Source organism: Nerophis ophidion, linkage group LG19 (genome assembly GCF_033978795.1).
Source record: "Nerophis ophidion isolate RoL-2023_Sa linkage group LG19, RoL_Noph_v1.0, whole genome shotgun sequence".
In the NCBI taxonomy this organism is placed as follows: Eukaryota; Metazoa; Chordata; class Actinopteri; order Syngnathiformes; family Syngnathidae; genus Nerophis; species Nerophis ophidion.
Window position 1 is genome coordinate 1,955,548 of NC_084629.1, and position 21,090 is coordinate 1,976,637.

At 41.6% G+C, this 21,090-nt stretch overlaps 1 protein-coding gene across 4 annotated transcripts in view; it reads left to right on the forward strand.

Annotated features, from left to right (window-relative positions):
- fmnl2a (formin-like 2a) overlaps window positions 1-21,090 on the forward strand; it is a 187,905-nt gene that overhangs the window by 61,805 nt on the left and 105,010 nt on the right. For all 4 annotated transcript variants that reach the window (XM_061878975.1, XM_061878974.1, XM_061878976.1 and 1 more), the window contains exon 3: window positions 8,242-8,325. In XM_061878975.1, coding sequence (XP_061734959.1) covers window positions 8,242-8,325 — 84 coding nt within the window. The remainder of the gene's footprint in view (window positions 1-8,241; window positions 8,326-21,090) is intronic.

Here is a 21,090-nt window from a genome sequence, read left to right on the forward strand (position 1 = left end):
AAACAGAAAGGCGTTTAATTCGCCAAAATTCACCCATTTAGAGTTCGGAAATCGGTTAAAAAAATATATGGTCTTTTTTCTGCACCATCAAGGTATATATTGACGCTTACATAGGTCTGCTGATAATGTTCCCCTTTAAAGGATCTAACAGCTGCCATGGAAAATCCCAAGCAGCAGCTGTGGGGCGATGATTTATTATTGCATATGTTACTTCTACAGGCTAAAAAATGCTTAAACATAGTATGACCACCCTCACCAAAATCGTTTTGTGCCCACACTTTTCTGCCTCTATGACACCCTCACTACGAATAAACTAGTGTCAGACCATGTAATACAAACCCCGTTTCCATATAAGTTGGTAAATTGTATTAGTAAATATAAACAGAACACAATGATTTGCAAATCATTTTCAAGCCATATTCAGTTCAATATGCTACAAAGACAACATATTTGATGTTCAAACTGATAAATATTTTTTTGTGTGCAAATAATCATTAACTTTAGAATTTGATGCCAGCAACACGTGACAAAGAAGTTGGAAAAGGTGGCAATAAGTACTGATAAAGTTGAGGAATGCTCATCAAACACTTATTTGGAACATCCCACAGGTGTGCAGGCTAATTGGGAACAGGTGGGTGCCATGATTGGCTATAAAAGCAGTGTGACAGTCTCATGTGAAGTGAAGTGAATTATATTTATATAGCGCTTTTCTCTAGTGACTCAAAGCGCTTTACATAGTGAAACCCAATATCTAAGTTACATTTAAACCAGTGTGGGTGGCACTGGGAGCAGGGGGGTAAAGTGTCTTGCCCAAGGACACAACGGCAGTGACTAGGATGGCGGAAGCGGGAATCGAACCTGCAACCCCGAGCTAAACCGCCCCTCATGCCGTCGTCATGTGGATTGCGTGGACCATACAGGAACGACATCGCTTTGAACAGGTTAGACTTTTTATTTTTCAATAAAGGCTGCTCGCGGTGTCGGGCGGTCGCTCTTTCAGCTCCTCCTCCGCTGCTCTCGCCGGTCTCCTTTTGAGTCGGCCGTGTCTTTCTTGTGCTGCTCTGTAGCTCTCGTGGCTCGCTGGCTCTCTGATTATCTCCTCAGTGCTGCCCACACTCCAACTCCTCTCTCCTTGATCGCTCCTCCTCCCCTTTCATACAGCAGGAGAAGCTGCATCAATTGTCTCCTGGTGTGTGTGTCACCGGACTTAGATTGCAGCGGCGTCTCTCTCAGCGCGCCCCGCCTCTTCGTTCCGCTGCATTCTCCGCCTCCTGGCCGCCATCTTGAGCAGGGCCAAAGCATGTCCTGCCCCGCCGTCGGCTCCGCCTCTCCAGAAACAGCTTCCCAAAAAATGCTCAGTCTTTCACAAGAAAGGATGGGGCGAGGTACACCCCTTTGTCCACAACTGTGTGAGCAAATAGTCAAACAGTTTAAGAACAACGTTTCTCAAAGTGCAATTGCAAGAAATTTAGGGATTTCAACATCTACGCTCCATAATATCATCAAAAGGTTCCGAGAATCTGGAGAAATCACTCCACGTAAGCAGCATGGCCGGAAACCAACATTGAATGACCCCATGACCTTCCATCCCTCAGACGGCACTGTATAAAAAACCGACATCAATCTCTAAAGGATATCACCACAAGGGCTCAGGAACACTTCAGAAAACCACTGTCACTAAATACAGTTCGTTGCTACATCTGTAACACGGGGCGAGGGTCAACAATTTGTAAGCAAATTGTCGAACAGTTTTAGAACAGCTTTTTGCAAGGAATTTAGGGATTTTAACATCTATGGTCCATAAAATAATCAAAAGGTTCAGAGAATCTGGAGATATCACTGCACGTAATCGATGATATTACGGACCTTTGATCGCTCAGGCGGTACCGCATCAAAAACCGACATAAGTTTGTAAAGGATATCACCACATGGGCTCAGGAACACTTCATAAAACCACTGTCAGTAACTACAGTTGGTTGCTACATCTGTAAGTGCAAGTTACAGCTCTGCTATGCAAAGCAAAACCCATTTATCAACAACACCCAGGAACGCCGCCGGCTTCCCTGGGCCCGAGATCATCTAAGATGGACTGATGCAAAGTGGAAAAGTGTTCTGTGGTCTGACGAGTCCACATTTCAAATTATATTTGGAAAATGTGGACCTGGTGTCCTCCGGAACAAAGAGGAAAATAACCATCCGGATTGTTACAGGCGCAAAGTTCAAAAGCCAGCATCTGTGATGGTATGGGGGTGTATTAGTGCCCAAGGCATGGGTAACTTACACATCTGTGAAGGCACCATTAATGCTGAATGGTCCATACAGGTTTTGGAACAACATATGTTGTCATCATGGACGCCCCTGCTTATTTCAGCAAGATAATGCCAAGCCACGTGTTACAACAGCGTGGTTTCGTAGTAAAAGAGTGTGGGTACTTTCCTGGCCCACCTGCAGTCCAGACCTGTCTCCCATGGAAAATGTGTGGCGCATTTATGAAGCGTAAAATACGACAGAGGAGACCCCGGACTGTTGAACGACTGAAGCTCTACATAAAACAAGAATGGGAAATAATTCAATTTTCAAAGCTTCAACAATTAGTTTACTCAGTTCCCAAACGTTTATTGAGTGTTGTTAAAAGAAAAGGTGATCTAACACAGTGGTGAACATGCCCTTTCCCAACTACTTTGGCACGTGTTGCAGCCATGAAATTCTAAGTCAATTATCTCAGCTACAATCGGGCAGAAGGCAGGGTACACCCTGGACAAGTCGCCACCTCATCGCAGGGCCAACACAGATAGACAGACAACATTCACACACTAGGGACCATTTAGTGTTGCCAATCAACCTATCCCCAGGTGCATGTCTTTGGAAGTGGGAGGAAGCCGGAGTACCCGGAGGGAACCCACGCAGTCACAGGGAGAACATGCAAACTCAACACAGAAAGATCCCGAGCCTGGATTTGAACCCAGGACTGCAGGAACTTCGTATTGTGAGGCAGACGCACTAACCCCTCTGCCACCGTGAAGCCAAGTCAATTATTATTTGCAAAAAAAAAAATACATCAAATATATTGTCTTTGTAGTGCATTCAATTGAATATGGGTTAAAAATGATTTGTAAATCATTGTATTCTGTTTATATTTACATCTAACACCATTTCCCGACTCATATGGAAACAGGGTTTGTATTTTTAGGCTCGTGCTGTGATAATTAAATAAATGAACCAATGAACTAAAGTGTCATGGTGGTCTGCTTTTAACTGCCCCACCCTTCTCCTCAATACCCTAACGAAATCATTCATCCATTCCTTGTCAATTGACCTCGTGAATTCCTGAGACCCTGAGCAATGACAAACCACTTTAGGTGTGATACCTGAGGTCATGTTGTCACTTTCCAAAAATGTCGCCTCTAAATTGGCCTTCAAAACCAACTGACGCGTCCAAAAAGTAGTCGTGGACTTGAGGTAACCTGACCGCAATGTGCAGAGCATCTGTCACAGCTCATTAGTGTTTGGACCAAGTGAAGTAGACTGATGCAAGTAACTCTTTGCCTCACTTGGACTCTCACTAAACAGGAAGCTCACAGCTGAGTGAGTGCACTCGTAAGCACTCTGGCTGCTCAAACACCTTTTCCAATGTTAGATTCCATAGCCAAATGTATTTATAGTGGCCAAGCCTTTTTAAGGGTCATGTTTTGTTTTTGGAAGATCATGCAACTGGGCTGCTCTCTGTTTTTGATTGATTGATACTTTTATTAGTAGATTGCACAGTACAGTACATATTCCGTACAATTGACCACTAAATGGCAACACCCCAATAAGTTTTTCAACTTGTTTAAGTCGGGGTCCACGTTAATCCGAGTGATTCCGAGTATTCAGTCCGGCGGCAATCGGTTGCCTTTCAGCATCTGATGAATACTAATTCCATTTCCTGCTCATTTTTCCACAGGAGACTTGAGTCCACTGAAACCTTTCTTTCTACCAAATAACTGTTATTTCCAATCGTCTGCCTTGTCTGGTTTTAGATCAAACTCACTTGTTTTAATCTAATATTTGCAATATTTTTTTCTATGTAACTATTTCATTTACAAATGCACAGTTTTATTATTTAAAATAGTTCATTTTATTATTTGATAGCATGGCCAGACTAGTATACACAACAGTGACGAATAATATATTCTCAGAACTCTGCGGCCAGATGAAGACCAGCATCTGACTATTTTGCTGGATTTCAGGCGATGGTCTAGAGCAGGCCTGGGCAATTATTTTAATCGAGGGGGCCATATTTAGATGAAAAAAGGTGTGTCTGGGGGGCCGGTAAATCTATTTTTAGGAACCCTAATACAAAACCTCACAATAATGATTGAAAGCTAAAAACATTATGACAGACCGCTTTAACAAATGGAATGGAATTCAAATTTTTTTTACTAAATGAGACACCCTGAATGTACTTGAAAATACAGAATGTGGGATTTACAATATTAACTATGAATGATAAAACACTGAATATTGACAACATGTTTTAATATCAACCAAAAACGCAACCAAAATGCAACAGACATAGTGAAAATAACCCCACCTACAATCTGAGATATCTCATAGTGACCATAGTAAGTAATTAGATGACTATAGTAAGTAATTAGATGACTATAGTAAGTAATTAGATGACTATAGTAAGTAATTAGATGACCATAGTAACTCATTAGATGACCATAGTAAGTAATTAGATGACCATAGTAAGTAATTAGATGACCATAGTAAGTAATTAGATGACTATAGTAAGTAATTAGATGACTATAGTAAGTAATTAGATGACATAGTAAGTAATTAGATGACATAGTAAGTAATTAGATGAGCATAGTAAGTAATTAGATGACCATAGTAAGTAATTAGATGACCATAGTAAGTAATTAGATGACCATAGTAAGTAATTAGATGACCATAGTAACTCATTAGATGACCATAGTAAGTAATTAGATGACCATAGTAAGTAATTAGATGACCATAGTAAGTCATTAGATGACCATAGTAAGTAATTAGATGACCATAGTAACTCATTAGATGACCATAGTAAGTAATTAGATGACTATAGTAAGTAATTAGAAAAGAAGACGGCAGATCAACTGGTCTAAAAGGAGGGTCTATTTAAAGGCTAGTTTGTACAAATGAGTTTTAAGATGGGACTTTGCCTCTACTGAGGTAGCATCTCTAACTGTTGCCGGGAGGTCATTCCAGAGTACTGGAGCCTGAATAGAAGCCGCAGACTTTTGTTGGGCTCTGGGAATCAACCGGACTTCTTTGAACGCAGATTTATTGCCGGGACATATGGTACAATACAATCAGCAAGATTGGATGGAGCTCGACCTTTTAGTATTTTATATCAGGGTACAGGGAACATAAAATAAAACAAGTAGTTTTTACAAAAACCTTTCAATGAGTTTGACAATATTTTTGTCAGACATTAATTAATAATACATGGATCAGATTACATGTACCTGACCTTTACCTATGTCTCTTCATTCAGAGTTCAGAAAGTAACGATAGTTGCTATCAGGGGAAAGTTAAAAAGAAGTACTTATCTTATTTGAAAGCATTAAAGGGGAACATTGTCACAATTCCAAAAGGGTTAAAAACAATAAAAATCAGTTCCCAGTAGCTTGTTGTATTTTTTTAAGTTTTTTTCTAAATTTTACCGGTCTCGGAATATCCCTAAATAAAGCTTTAAAGTGCCTTATTTTCGCTCTCTGTGAAGACACTGGCCATTTCCCTGTGACGTCACACAGTGCTGCCAATGTAAACAAACAATGGGAATACCACAGCAAGATATAGCGACATTAGCTCGGATTCAAACTCGGATTTCAGCGGCTTAAGCGATTCAACAGATTACGCATGTATTGAAACAGATGGTTGGAGTATGAAAATATTGAAGAAGAAACTGAAGCTATTGAGCGAATAGCTATTGACGCTATTCATAGCCATAGCATGGCCGAAATAGCTGTGTTAGTATCGCCGGTAAAATGTGCGGACCAAACGATCAGGACTTTCGCATCTTTTGACACTGGAGCAACTTAAATTCGTCGATTGGTAAGTGTTTGTTTCGCATTAAATGCGGGTGGAAGGAAATGTAATATAGTTGCAAATGCATCTACAGGTTATCCATACATCTCTGTGCCATGTCTGCTTTAGCACCGCCGGTAAATAGCATGTTAGCATCGATTAGCGTAGCATGTTAGCATCGATTAGCTGGCAGTCAACATCAACAAAACTCACCTTTGTGATTTCGTTGACTATCGTTGCAAATGCATCTGCAGGTTATCCATACATCTCTGTGCCATGTCTGTCATCGCCGGTCAAATGTGGAGACACTCTGTCACATTCAATGGGGGTCTGGCGGCAGACACTTTGGCATCTTGGGGCCAGTGGTGCAACTTGAATCCCTCCCTGTTAGTGTTGTTACACCCTCCGACAACACACCCACCAGGCATGATGTCTCCAAGGTTCCAAAAAATAGTCAAAAAAAAGGAAAATAACAGAGCTGAGACCCGGTGTTTGTAATGTGTTGAAAATGAAAATGGTGGGTGTGTTACCTCGGCGACGTCACATTCTGACGTCATCGCCTCCAGCGCGATAAAAAGAAAGGCGTTTAATTCGCCAAAATTCACCCATTTGGAGTTCGGAAATCGGTTAAAAAAATATATGGTCTTTTTTTCTGCACCATCAAGGTATATATTGACGCTTACATAGGTCTGCTGATAATGTTCCCCTTTAAGTTCTTGATTATACATTGTAGAAAATAACAATAATTGCTATCAGGGGAAAGTTAAAAAGAAGTACATATTGTAGCACCTCCAAATCCAAGTCCATGGTTCTCTCCCGGAAAAGGGTGGAATGCCATCTCCGGGTTGAGGAGGAGACCCTGCCCCAAGTGGAGGAGTTCAAGTACCTAGGAGTCTTGTTCACGAGTGAGGGAAGAGTGGATCGTGAGATCGACAGGCGGATCGGTGCGGCGTCTTCAGTAATGCGGACGTTGTATCGATCCGTTGTGGTGAAGAAGGAGCTGAGCCGGAAGGCAAAGCTCTCAATTTACCGGTTCATCTACGTTCCCATCCTCACCTATGGTCATGAGCTTTGGGTCATGACCGAAAGGATAAGATCACGGGTACAAGCGGCCCAAATGAGTTTCCTCCGCCGTGTGGCGGGGCTCTCCCTTAGAGATAGGGTGAGAAGCTCTTGTCGTCCGGGAGGAACTCAAAGTAAAGCCGCTGCTCCTCCACATGGAGAGGAGCCAGATGAGGTGGTTCGGGCATCTGGTCAGGATGCCACCCGAACGCCTCCCCAGGGAGGTGTTTAGGGCACGTCCAACCGGTAGGAGGCCACGGGGAAGACCCAGGACACGTTGGGAAGACTATGTCTCCCGGCTGGCCTGGGAACGCCTCGGGATCCCCCGGGAAGAGCTAGACGAAGTGGCTGGGGAGAGGGAAGTCTGGGCTTCCCTGCTTAGGCTGCTGCCCCCGCGACCCGACCTCGGATAAGCGGAAGAAGATGGATGGATGGAAAGTTAAAAAGAAGTACATATTGTATTTGAAAGCAATAAGTTCTTGATTATACAGTGTATCTTGAGTTTATATGGTATTTTTTTTCCACCTTACTGTGAGTAACTAAGGGAGAGATCTTTCCTCAGAGGTGTTGAAAGCCTCCTCGATAGCTCTTCACTTCTTTTCACGTTTCCTCATTAGCAGCTTTTCTGTCCGCTGTAAAAATAGTCACGGTGGTTTCAAAAGGAGCTCTTATACTCTTTAACAAAATACTTTTTCCTGGCACTGAAAAAGGATTTTTTACCGATCAGACCCCTTACGAAAGCACCTTCTGTCTTAGCAGAGCATCATGAAAAGGAATTAATTTCACCACATTCCAATGCACTGCAATCCAACTGCTTTTTGGATTTAGCTAATGGGAACCAGATATGTGTCACTACAGTTTATATGTCACAATACACATTTAACCTATTTGTTTTTGTAGCATGTTATATATATTTTAGGGTTTTATGTTTGCAGTCATTTGCTGGCCACAGTAAGGAAGCCCTGCACAATCCACTACAAGAACTGTCCCACCCAAAATAACCTTGCTCAGTTGTCTTTCATCTCGTGAGCTCAGCTTCGTTGTTAATCTGGCTCGGTTACCGAACCGCTGTGACTTGATATTGCATCATCCGCATCCAATTAACTGTGACGTTCTCTCTCTTTTCAGAACTCAATGAATCTTCCTCCGGACAAAGCTCGCCTGTTGCGGCAGTACGACAACGAGAAGAAGTGGGAGCTCATCTGCGATCAGGTGGGTCCCTCTGATCGGATCTTATGTAAACGCCATACAGTGATGTCGTATTATTGCAAGCCTGCCAAGTTGCAAATCAAATGAGTTGCGATACAAATTGTATCCAAAAATTCTGCCTTACATGGAGGCTCCCCTTGACAACCCAATTGTTGGTTTTTGTTCTGGTAGTTTGCAGTGGTACAGAACTGTTACCTATCGAGCTAGATGAGCAAGGCAAATGAGAACAGTTTAGCCCACCTACAAAGTCCACCTTTTCAGTTCCGCATCATGGCTGCCAAACGCTAGACAAAGAAAGGACTAAGAAGCTTCCTGGAGCTACGGAAGAAAGACTGACCTTCTCTTTGGAATGATAACTATGTAGTCTGCAGACTAGAGATGGGAATTCGACTGCATTTCCTTGACCGCCTGGGGGTAAAATCACGGATTAATTGATCAATTTATTGTTTGGAGCGAATGTGAGAAATTGTCAGGGAATGTTCTGAGCTCCTCCTGATGCTCCTCCTGATGCCTGGAGAAGTTGCCAGAGTGTAAATATCGCTTGGCTTTCCATAACTGTTGTCATCATGCTCGTCTATGACAGTGGTTCTCAAATGGGGGTACTCGTACCCCTGGGAGTATATAAGGCAGTGGTCCCCAACCTTTTTGTATCCGCTGACCGGTCGACGCTTAATAATTTTTCCCGCGGCCTGGGGGGGTGTGTCCTTTTTTTCTATTTTTTTTTTTTTCTTCTTTGTCATGAAAAAGGGACTTTTTTGTCATGAAAAAGGGAGTTTTTTTGTGGTTGGTGCACTATTTGTAAGTGTATATTGTGTTTTTTATGTTGATTTAATAAAAAAAAAAATATATATATACATTTTATTTTTTTTAATTTTTTTTTTTATAAAAAAATCTTCTGCGGCCCGGTGGTTGGGGACCACTGCTATAAGGTATCCCAAGGGGTACGTGAGATTTTTAAAAATTTTTCTAAAAATAGCAACAATTCAAAAATCCTTTGTAAATATATTTATTGAATAATACTTCAACAAAATATGAATGTAAGTTCATAAACTGTTGAAAAAAAATACAACAATGCAATATTCAGTGTTGACAGCTAGATTTTTTTGTGGACATGTTCCATAAATCCATCCATCCATCCATCATCTTCTGCTTATCCGAGGTCAGGTCGCGGGGGCAGCAGCCTAAGCAGGGAAACCCAGACTTCCCTCTCCCCAGCCACTTCGTCTAGCTCTTCCCGGGGGATCCCGAGGCGTTCCCAGGCCAGCCGGGAGACATAATCTTCCTAATGTGTCCTGGGTCTTCCCCGTGGCCTCCTACCGGTTGGACGTGCCCTGAACACCTCCCTAAGGAGGCGCTCGAGTGGCATCCTGACCAGATGCCCGAACCACCTCATCTGGCTCCTCTCGATGTGAAGGAGCAGCGGCTTTACTTTGAGTTCCTCCCGGATGGCAGAGCTTCTCACCCTATCTCTAAGGGAGAGACCCAAACTCATTTGGGCCGCTTGTACCCGTGATCTTATCCTTTCGGTCATGACCCAAAGCTCATGACCATAGGTGAGGATGGGAACGTAGATCGACCGGTAAATTGAGAGCTTTGCCTTCCGGCTCAGCTTTTTCTTCACCACAACGGATCGATACAACGTCCGCATTACTGAAGACGCCGCACCGATCCGCCTGTCGATCTCACCATCCACTCTTCCCTCACTCGTGAACAAGACTCCTAGGTACTTGAACTCCTCCACTTGGGGCAGGGTCTCCTCCCCAACCCGGAGATGGCATTCCACCCTTTTCCGGGCGAGAACCATGGACTCGGACTTGGAGGTGCTGATTCTCATTCCGGTCGCTTCACACTCGGCTGCGAACCGATCCAGTGAGAGCTGAAGATCCCGGCCAGATGAAGCCATCAGGACCACATCATCTACAAAAGCAAAAATCCATCCATCCATTCTCTACCGCTTATTCCCTTTTGGGGTCGCGGGGGGCGCTGGCGCCTATCTCAGCTACAATCGGGCAGAAGGCGGGGTACATCCTGGACAAGTCGCCACCTCATCGCAGGGCCAACACAGATAGAAATAATGATGTTAAAGATTTCTTTTTTTGTGAAGAAATGTTTAGAAGGAAGTTGATGAATCCAGATGGATCTCTATTACAATCCCCAAAGAGGGCACTTTAAGTTGATGATTACTTCTATGTGGAGAAATGTTTATTTATAATTGAATCACTTTTCACTTTTTCAACAAGTTTTTAGTTATTTTTATATCTTTTGTCCAAATATTTCAAGAAAGACCACTACAAATGAGCCAAATTTTGTGAAGTGAAGTGAATTATATTTATATAGCGCTTTTCTCTAGTGACTCAAAGCGCTTTACATAGTCCATCCATCTATTTTCTACCGCTTATTCCCTTTCGCGGTTGCGGGAGGCGCTGGCGCCTATCTCAGCTACAATCGGGCGGAAGGCGGGGTACACCCTGGACAAGTCGCCACCTCATCGCAGGGACAACACAGATAGACAGACAACATTCACACACTAGGGCCAATTGAGTGTTGCCAATCAACCTATCCCCAGGTGCATGTCTTTGGAGGTGGGAGGAAGCCGGAGTACCCGGAGGGAACCCACGCATTCACGGGGAGAACATGCAAACTCCACACAGAAAAATCCCGAGCCTGGGTTTGAACCCAGGACTGCAGGAACTTCGTATTGTGAGGCAGACGCACTAACCCCTCTGCCACCGTGAAGCCCGCTTTACATAGTGAAACCCAATATCTGAGTTACATTCAAACCAGTGTGGGTGGCACTGGGAGCAGGTGGGTAAAGTGCCTTGCCCAAGGACACAACGGCAGTGACTAGGATGGCGGAAGCGGGAATCGAACCTGCAACCCTCAAGTTGCTGGCCCGGCCACTCTCCCAACCGAGCTATACTGCCCCATTTTGCACTTTTATACAATTTAATAAACCGGAAACTGATGACATAGTGCTGTATTTTACTTATTTTTCAACCAAAAATGCTTTGCTGTGATTAGGGGGTACTTGAATTAAAAAAATTGTTCACAGGGGGTACATCACTGAGAAAAGGTTGAGAACCACTGGTCTATGAGACTGAGACAGAATCAACAGAGCTTCTGTTGGTTGTAGCCAAGTACTGCACTCTTTTTTTAGACACTTGACCATTACACCTGTAGGAAGTTAAAATATAATGTTAGTCATGCCTATCCAGAAGACGTCCTTTTCCGGGAAGACTTGATTTTGGTATAGTTGTCAATTCATCCAGATAAAACAATTGTGCACTGAGGCACAGTCATGCTTCTACAATAAATTGCCCCTCTGTTTATATGTTTAAAGTAGGGCTGGGCGATATGGCCTTTTATTGATACCTCGATATTTTTAGGCCATTTCACGATACACAATAAATATCTTGATATTTTGCTTGAGCCTTGAATGAACACTTGATGCATATAATCACAGAATAATCTCTTTCCGCAATACTTCTCCTCTCAGTCTATTCTTAAAACCCACATTGCTGGTGATTGATAGCAGATTTTGTGGAAGTCGATTCCAGTAAGTGATTGCCCTATACATAAGTCTTTTTCAAAATATCAGTTTTGGGTTTAAGGCGGGTGAGAGCACCTCTTTGGGTTAGCCTGGTAGCATAGTTGTGATTTTCACTAGCAAGCAGCAGCTGAGAATACGGATATAAAGGTCTATGGTATGTATAGATTTTTTTTAAAGATAGAATCAAACTACACACTAGTCTTTCACCATCTCTCATCCATGACAATTCATTATGCATGAGCTCAACGCCCGTTCTAAATGAGCAATGGAGAGCTAGTTTGGCAGCTCTGTTTTGGGATACTGTTTTACTGGTTTTTTTGCATACTGTTCAATGATATGTTCTCAACCCTTTACTCTCTGCCTGAAGCCTCCGTCTGTGACTAAGTGTTTTTTTGCCTTGTGAACAAAGGACAAAATCAGATAAGGAAAGATCAGGACCCCCACCAACCCTGTAGTTCTGTGTGATACGAACAAAAATATATACCGACATAGGTCATTTTTGTATCTTAAAAACATGTACTTTTTCTTAAAATAACATAGACACAAAATAAAAGACATTTTTGTTTTGTCGTTTCTCTTTTTATTGTAATAGTAGCCCTTCTTTTCGACATTCTAGGGTCTACGAGTTGTCATCTGTAGTTTCTCGTTATCTGCCTGCATGTCATCATGTCTTTGGACAACAAGTTTTATCAGACTCGTTCGTACTGTGTTTCTTTTCATCACTTTGTGGTTTTAAGGTAATGTTATTACTTCGTCGCATTTTAACCGACACAGTGTGTTGGTAACGAACCCCAAGATGCAAATATCGTGGCTGGCATTGAGTAAGATAATTTGATTTAATGTTTAAAATAAAAGGTAAAAAACACAAACTTGGTATAGCCAAAACTGAAAACAGGAACTAGCAAACAGAAAAACTGGAAACAGCTAATGGCTAACAAGAAAACACGAATCAAAAGAGCTAGGAGAAAGCAAACTACAAATAGCTATCAGGAACAGCTTATCGCTACGAACGACAGCAACAAGGACAAGTAGTAGCACGTCAGGTAGTAGCTGTAACGATATCGACAATGACAGGTAGTGGTGACATCGACACGACAGGAGGACAAAGCAGGTTTTAATAGTAACTGGCTGATTGACACCAGGTGCGGCCAGGTGCCAATCTCTCAGGGAGACAAACAGGAAACAGAACCAAAACAAGAGCGCTGACAGGAAATACAACCATCACAGAGGAAAAACTAAAACACAACCAAACTGTCAGGGACAAGCCTGACATTAACACTGTTTCTGTAATGTTCTTGATTTGGTGTCTTCAATTGATAGAACAAAATAGGTGTGTTAAAGTCTCTACCACACTGTTTCAGTAATGTTCCTTATGCCGTGTCTTCAAGTGATAGAAAAACATAGACTTGGTAAAGTGTCTACCAATTACTTGTTAGTGACATGTTTAGCTGTTTACCATTGTTTGGTCAGACTTTGAATCCTATAGAAGTTATCTGGGTTTTGTTGGTTTAGCGCCCATTTAGCTTTCCATCCGTCTCTGTTGCATTGTTGACATTCATACCTGTGCCGAATCTCACATGCATTACTGTGCTATTGCCGCAAAGTTTTTTTAAAGTGACGTAAATCAGCAGGTTGCTGAAGTAACATTAGCACCAGCTTCAACGTTAACATTACGATATAAACGTTAGAGAATTATACTCTACTACGAAAACCACACAGTACTAACTGGGAATAAATAACCAGTGACCTTGAAGGGAACATGTCGCAAAATGTTTGGGTGCAACTGACCGGCACTCAGAGGTCCTTTTTTCTTTGCTACTGTTACAGTCAGAAATAAAGTAAAATATGAGTTCCAGACATTTAAAAAACAAAAACAGCTATATTCCAGTTACTCACCTACTTTAATTAGCCATCTTAGAAATTGGTGCGTCCAATCATTTACTGGTCTTTATGTAACCAAAAGTTAATTTGTCAGTGAAAACCCTTGAAAAGTGCCTTAGTTGACTGCTGTGGGGCCATACATACATACATACATACATACATACATACATACATACATACATACATACATACATACATACATACATACATACATACATACATACATACATACATACAGTACGGGTAAAATTTTCCCGTGTCATAGCTACCGGTAGTCTCTTTTTTTTTTTTTTACCATTGCAACACTACTACAGACTGGCAGAAGAATGGTGATAACAAGTAAGGCCATCGCAATATCAGACCCAGCAAACACAGGCACAGTCCTTCAATATTAAAGGTTCTATGATGAAATAATGATTGCACAAAGTTGAGTGACCTCATGACAAAACATTTGTAAAATATTCGACACATCTATTCAACAAAGGGCAACCAACTGCTACATGTTTAGAAATCAGTTCTTCAAATTGCCTCCTACTTTGTAACATTGAGTATAGTACAATAAAACATGTCTGAAACAAATGGGCTCCATGTGCAATAGTCTGCTATTAATATATGACTCAATTTGCAGTTTATTGACTAACTCCTGCACCGTTTAGTAAACAACAATAGCCAACCTGTTTTCTCTTCACCAGCGACGGTATTCTTATTTACAATGTCGACTGCCTTTTTCATTTTATGAGTTGTTCACACTTGATAAATGTGACAGCAGCTCAGAGCCTTTGATCTCGTCTGATTGCAGTCATGTGTGTAAAATGTGTGCTTCGGTCCAAACTCAATCATTAGCATGGATAACCGAGTTTACTTATAACCCTAAAAAAATGCAACAGATTTACCAGTATTTGTTTGTGGCAACCATTTCCAATTGGCAGCTGACAAATCCCATTGTGGGGTGCACTTTAGGCCAATCTGATGTACAGAATTGTATGATATTGTGCAGAAATTTCAGAAAGCGCATAGTAGGATAAGAAATATAAGGGTGTTATTAGAAATTGCCTTTGCATGGATGTTCTTTAAACCGGGGGTCCACAACTTTTTTTTCAGGTTTAATGTCGGTATTATTTTCACTAACCAGCCTTCACCTGTGGGAGATAAAAATAGCAAAAAATGTGCAGCAAAAATACAACTCAACATAAGGCTGAATTAGTAGGAGCCGTGGGTTTGAGATGGTCCCCGACACATCTATTCAACAAAGGGCAACCAACTGCTACATGTTTAGAAATCAGTTCTTCAAATTGCCTCCTACTTTGTAACATTGAGTATAGTACAATAAAACATGTCTGAAACAAATGGGCTCCATGTGCAATAGTCTGCTATTAGTATATGACTCAATTTGCAGTTTATTGACTAACTCTTGCACCGTTTAGTAAACAACAATAGCCAACCTGTTGTCTCTTCACCAGCGACGGTATTCTTTTTTACAATGTCGACTGCCTTTTTCATTTTATGAGTTGTTCACACTTGATAAATGTGACAGCAGCTCAGAGCCTTTGATCTCGTCTGATTGCAGTCATGTGTGTAAAATGTGTGCTTCGGTCCAAATTCTATCATTAGCATGGATAACCGAGTTTACTTATAACCCTAAAAAAATGCAACAGATTTACCAGTATTTGTTTGTGGCAACCATTTCCAATTGGCAGCTGACAAATCCCATTGTGGGGTGCACTTTAGGCCAATCTGATGTACAGAATTGTATGATATTGTGCAGAAATTTCAGGAAGCGCATCGTAGGATAAGAAATGTAAGGGTGTTATTAGAAATTGCCTTTGCATGGATGTTCTTTAAACCGGGGGTCCGCAACTTTATTTTCAGGTTTAATGTAGGTATTATTTTCACTAACCAGCCTTCACCTGTGGGAGATAAAAATAGCAAAAAATGTGCAGCAAAAATACAACTCAACATAAGGCTGAATTAGTAGGAGCCGTGGGTAGTATTTACCGGCAACTGGCCGAGAACTGCTGATGGAAATGAGCCTTTGGCCACAATCTTGCACCTTTACATTTTATGTTTATTAAAGTGCATTTTCCTTTCTAACAAAGATATAAAGTATATATGATGACTTTCCATTTAGGAGTTTTCTATCACTTGAAGACGCAACATAAAGATCATTTTCATTTGTTTACATCAGGGGTGGGCATTACGTCGATCTCGGAGGGTGTGTCAGTCGATCTCGGAGGGTGTGTCAGTCGATCTCAAGCCAGGCATTAAAAAATGTACATAAAAATGAGCAATCATCAATCATACCAAGACTTGACTTTCGTCAGTTGTTTGACATTCTCGGCACCCGAGGATCTTGTGAGATGACGCTGGCTGCTGCGAGCTCATATTTAAGAAAAAATCACTAACAGGGCGGACGCAGAGAAACACATTTTATTTCTAGAGACGCCGTACCTACTGTCATAACTCTAAAGACCGACTGCACACTTCCTGTCTTCACCATAAAAGACCTGTTACATCCTGCCTGTGCTAACAAAATAAGAGTCTCAGAAAGCTAGCAAGCTACGGAGTTTGATGCCAATGTATTTCTCCCCCGCCCTCAGCGAGCGCTTTCTCACTTGCTTGCCCACCCGCACACTCACTGACGTCACTCACCTGCTGCCAGACATTAAAGGGCCACACACATATGCTACTCTCATAACAAAGTGTTTAAAAAGGAATATGCAAGTTGGACAAATGAGATGCCAAATCCAACCACTTTCATGTGGTATTGGACAGAAAGGAGGACTTTTTTTCCCCTCCATTTGAAAATTAGATTAGATTAGATAGTACTTTATTTATTCCGTCAGGAGAGTTCCTTCAGGAAAATTACAATTTTCAGCACAATCCCATTCAAGATCAGACAAACATTAAAGGGAGACAGAACAGGATCGCTGACGGGTCTGCCGGCTTCCAGCGCCCCTTACAAAAAAAGATGAAATACAAGTAAACAAGGGGGGGAGAAAAAAATAGAAAATTAAAATAAAATTTAAAAAAAATCGGTCTTAGCCTGGGCCCTGGAGAGGGGGTGCAGACTGAGGCCAAGGGAAAAAAACAACAACTCATAGCCATAGTACACATCCCTCTTCCATGTGTGTAAGAGGGAAACATCAAACATCAAAGAACACAGAGGACATTAAAGACATTAAAGCAGCAGATACAAGCAGACACTTCTACATACAGCTATGAATAAAAAGTAAAATAAACATAAACACTGTGGTGGCCTCTGCGGTGTTCCATGCCATCGTCCGCTGGGGAGGAGGGAGCATGGCCAGAGACAGGAGCAGACCCAACAAAGCAACATGCGGACGTTATCAACACCACTGTCTAATTCCAATCAATGCAAGTCATCAGAATCAGGTAATACACCAACTTATATTCTTGTCTTCATGAAAGAAAGACATCTATATGTGTTACAAATGCTTGTATTATCATTAAACACCATTAACTTGTTAACAAAAATGTCTCTTTCATAAATAAATAAATATAAATTATAAATAGGAATGAGGTAGATCTCCTCGACTTGGTCAATTGAAAAGTAGCTCGCCTGCAGAAAAAGTGTGGGCACCCCTGGTTTACATTATTGCAACAAATCCTAAAAAGTAGACTTTTGGATCGAAGAGAAAGTGATCATGTCTTCTACGTTGGGAAATGTAACAGATTTTTTCATGAGTCAGTCATCCCCATGTGATTAGACTTGTTTTGGATGACTTGTTGGACTGTGAGAGCCTTTTCTTATTGGCCTCCATAGACCATTTTGTAAAGAAGCAGATAGTTTGTGCGTCACCCTACCCTGCATGAAGGAACTCCTTGAATACAAGTCCTAAAAATAATGATTGTTAGCTGTCTTGCTACCCATACTGATGATAATAATTGCACGCCTTCTTAGCACTAATCTATTGCTATTTACAGTGTCTACCTACATTTAAAGAGAAGGTGTGCTAACTCTGGATTTAGGTCTTTCAGCTTACCCACCTGTTCTACTGCCTTTAAGCCTGATAGTGGTTATACCTGGTCTTTGAACGGCAGCCTTGTGCTGTCATTAGGTGATGACCTTCAAGACAGGTCGTGCTGAAAGCTTGTTACGTGCAGTGACATCAGCACTCATGGTCAATGCTTCCAGGTAAGGTTTAAACCGTGCTAATGTTGTCGTCCTGTCTGCAACACCGAGGTATGTCTGATACAGACACTGTTGTGCTGGCTCTAAAAAAAAATGGGGAAAACATGATCTGGTCTGCGTCAAACCTTTCCCAGACGGGACAGTTGCTGTTACAACGCTCAAGAGAGTCGTTTAGAGTGCAAAGTACTTTTGGCATAAGCGGAAAACGGAAATATTAGCCTGAGAACGAACCTAAGTTAAGCCAGCAAAGATTGTGCAATTTTCCTAGAAAAGCCGCATCACTCACTAATCAATACGTCAAGTTTGTATCCGTGCATGAAAGAATTTAAATGCTTGAATTTACTAAAACACAGTCATGTCTACTCTTTAAGGTATAATTAATACTGAAGATGTATTTTCTCTATTGAAGTTAGGGTTGTTGTCAGATGTTTACACACACATCACTTTTATACATTTTGGGCTTTTAATATTTTTTTTCCAATGTAGAATTAATATCAATCAATCAATCAATGTTTACTTATATAGCCCTAAATCACTAATGTCTCAAAGGGCTGCACAAACCACTACGACATCCTCAGTAGGCCCACATAAGGGCAAGGAAAACTCACACCCAGTGGGACGTCGGTGACAATGATGACTATGAGAACCTTGGAGAGGAGGAAAGCAATGGATGTCGAGCGGGTCTAACATGATACTGTGAAAGTTCAATCCATAATGGATCCAACACAATCGCGAGAGTCCAGTCCAAAGCGGATCCAACACAGCAGCGAGAGTCCCGTTCACAGCGGAGCCAGCAGGAAACCATCCCAAGCGGAGGCGGGTCAGCAGCGCAGAGATGTCCCCAGCCGATACACAGGCGAGCAGTACATGGCCACCGGATCGGACCGGACCCCCTCCACAAGGGAGAGTGGGACATAGAAGAAAAAGAAAAGAAACGGCAGATCAACTGGTCTAAAAAGGGAGTCTATTTAAAGGCTAGAGTATACAAATGAGTTTTAAGGTGAGACTTAAATGCTTCTACTGAGGTGGCATCTCGAACTGTTACCGGGAGGGCATTCCAGAGTACTGGAGCCCGAACGGAAAACGCTCTATAGCCCGCAGACTTTTTTTGGGCTTTGGGAATCACTAATAAGCCGGAGTCTTTTGAAGGCAGATTTCTTGCCGGGACATATGGTACAATACAATCGGCAAGATAGGATGGAGCTAGACCGTGTAGTATTTTATACGTAAGTAGTAAAACCTTAAAGTCACATCTTAAGTGCACAGGAAGCCAGTGCAGGTGAGCCAGTATAGGTATATATGTATGTATATATGTATATAAAGGTATATACAGTATAGGTATATATGTATGTATATATGTATATAAAGGTATATACAGTACAGGTATATATGTATGTATATATGTATATAAAGGTATATACAGTACAGGTATATATGTATGTATATATGTATATAAAGGTATATACAGTACAGGTATATATGTATGTATATATGTATATAAAGGTATATACAGTACAGGTATATATGTATGTATATATGTATATAAAGGTATATACAGTATAGGTATATATGTATGTATATATGTATATAAAGGTATATACAGTATAGGTATATATGTATGTATATATGTATATAAAGGTATATACAGTACAGGTGTAATGTGATCAAACTTTCTTGTTCTTGTCAAAAGTCTAGCAGCCGCATTTTGTACCAACTGTAATCTTTTAATGCTAGACATGGGGAGACCCGAAAATAATACGTTATATAATATATATATATATATATATATATTATATAACGTATATATATATATATATATATATATATATATATATATATATATATATATATATAATAATACACAGCAATAACTGGGTAAACGTGTTGGAATTTATTTAGCATTTTCTCCACACATGTAGGAAATGGATGGATGGATGGATGAGAAATTCATTCACATGGGCTCATATACTTTATATATTCACCTAAATATTTGGGGTTATTGCGTCTGCCTCACAGTACGGAGTTCCTGGGTTCGATGCTCCGCTCGGGATCTTTCTCTGTGGAGTTTGCATGTTCTCCCCGTGACTGCGTGGGTTCCCTCCGGGTACTCCGGCTTCCTCCCACTTCCAAAGACATGCACCTGGGGATAGGTTGATTGGCAACACTAAATTGTGAATTAGTGAATTATATTTATATAGCGCTTTTCTCTAGTGACTCAAAGCGCTTTACATAGTGAAACCCAATATCTAAGTTCCATTTAAAGCAGTGTGGGTGGCACTGGGAGCAGGTGTGTAAAGTGCCTTGCCCAAGGACACAACGGCAGTGACTAGGATGGCGGAAGCGGGAATCGAACCTGCAACCCTCACGTTGCTGGCACGGCCACTCTACCAACCGAGCTATACCGCCCCTAGTGTGTGAATGTTTGTGATGTTGTCCGTCTCTCTGTGTTGGCCCTGCGGTGAGGTGGCAACTTGTCCAGGGTGTATCCCGCATTCCGTCCGATTGTAGCTAAAATAGGTTTCAGGGCCCCCCGCGATCCCGAAGGGGAATAAGCGGTAGAAAATAGATGGATGGATGGATACTGTATGTTTCAGGATGTCATAACCCAAGGGTGTCAAACGTACGGCACGCAGACAAGTTTTTTCCGGCCCGCGGGATGAGTTTTGCCAAGTATAAAAATTTACCTGAAAAGTTTGAATAAAACTGCTGTTCTAAATGTGTCCACTGGATGTCGCAATAGCAATTACTTGTAACTTTGTAGATGATCCTACACATGTACAAAACAAACCACATGATGTTAGTACAACAGTTGAGGTAAATCATGGGTGCCCATTACGTCGATCGCGAGCTACCGGACGACCGCGGGGGGTGTGTCAGTCGATCTCCAGCCAAGCTTTTAAAAAAATAGACTTAAAAATTAGCGATCATCAATTTTCACCAAGACGTCACTTAAATGACATTCACGGTACCGGAGGGTCTTGTGAGATGACGCTGGCTGCTGCAAGATCATTATTATGAAAATATGACCGAGAGGAAGGCGAGAAACACTTTTTATTTCAACAGACTCTTGCGCCGTACCTTCCGTCAAAACTCTAAAGGCCGACTGCACATTTCCTATCTTCACAATAAAAGCCCTGCTTCATGCTGCCTGCGCTAACAAAATAAGAGTCTCGGAAAGCTGGCG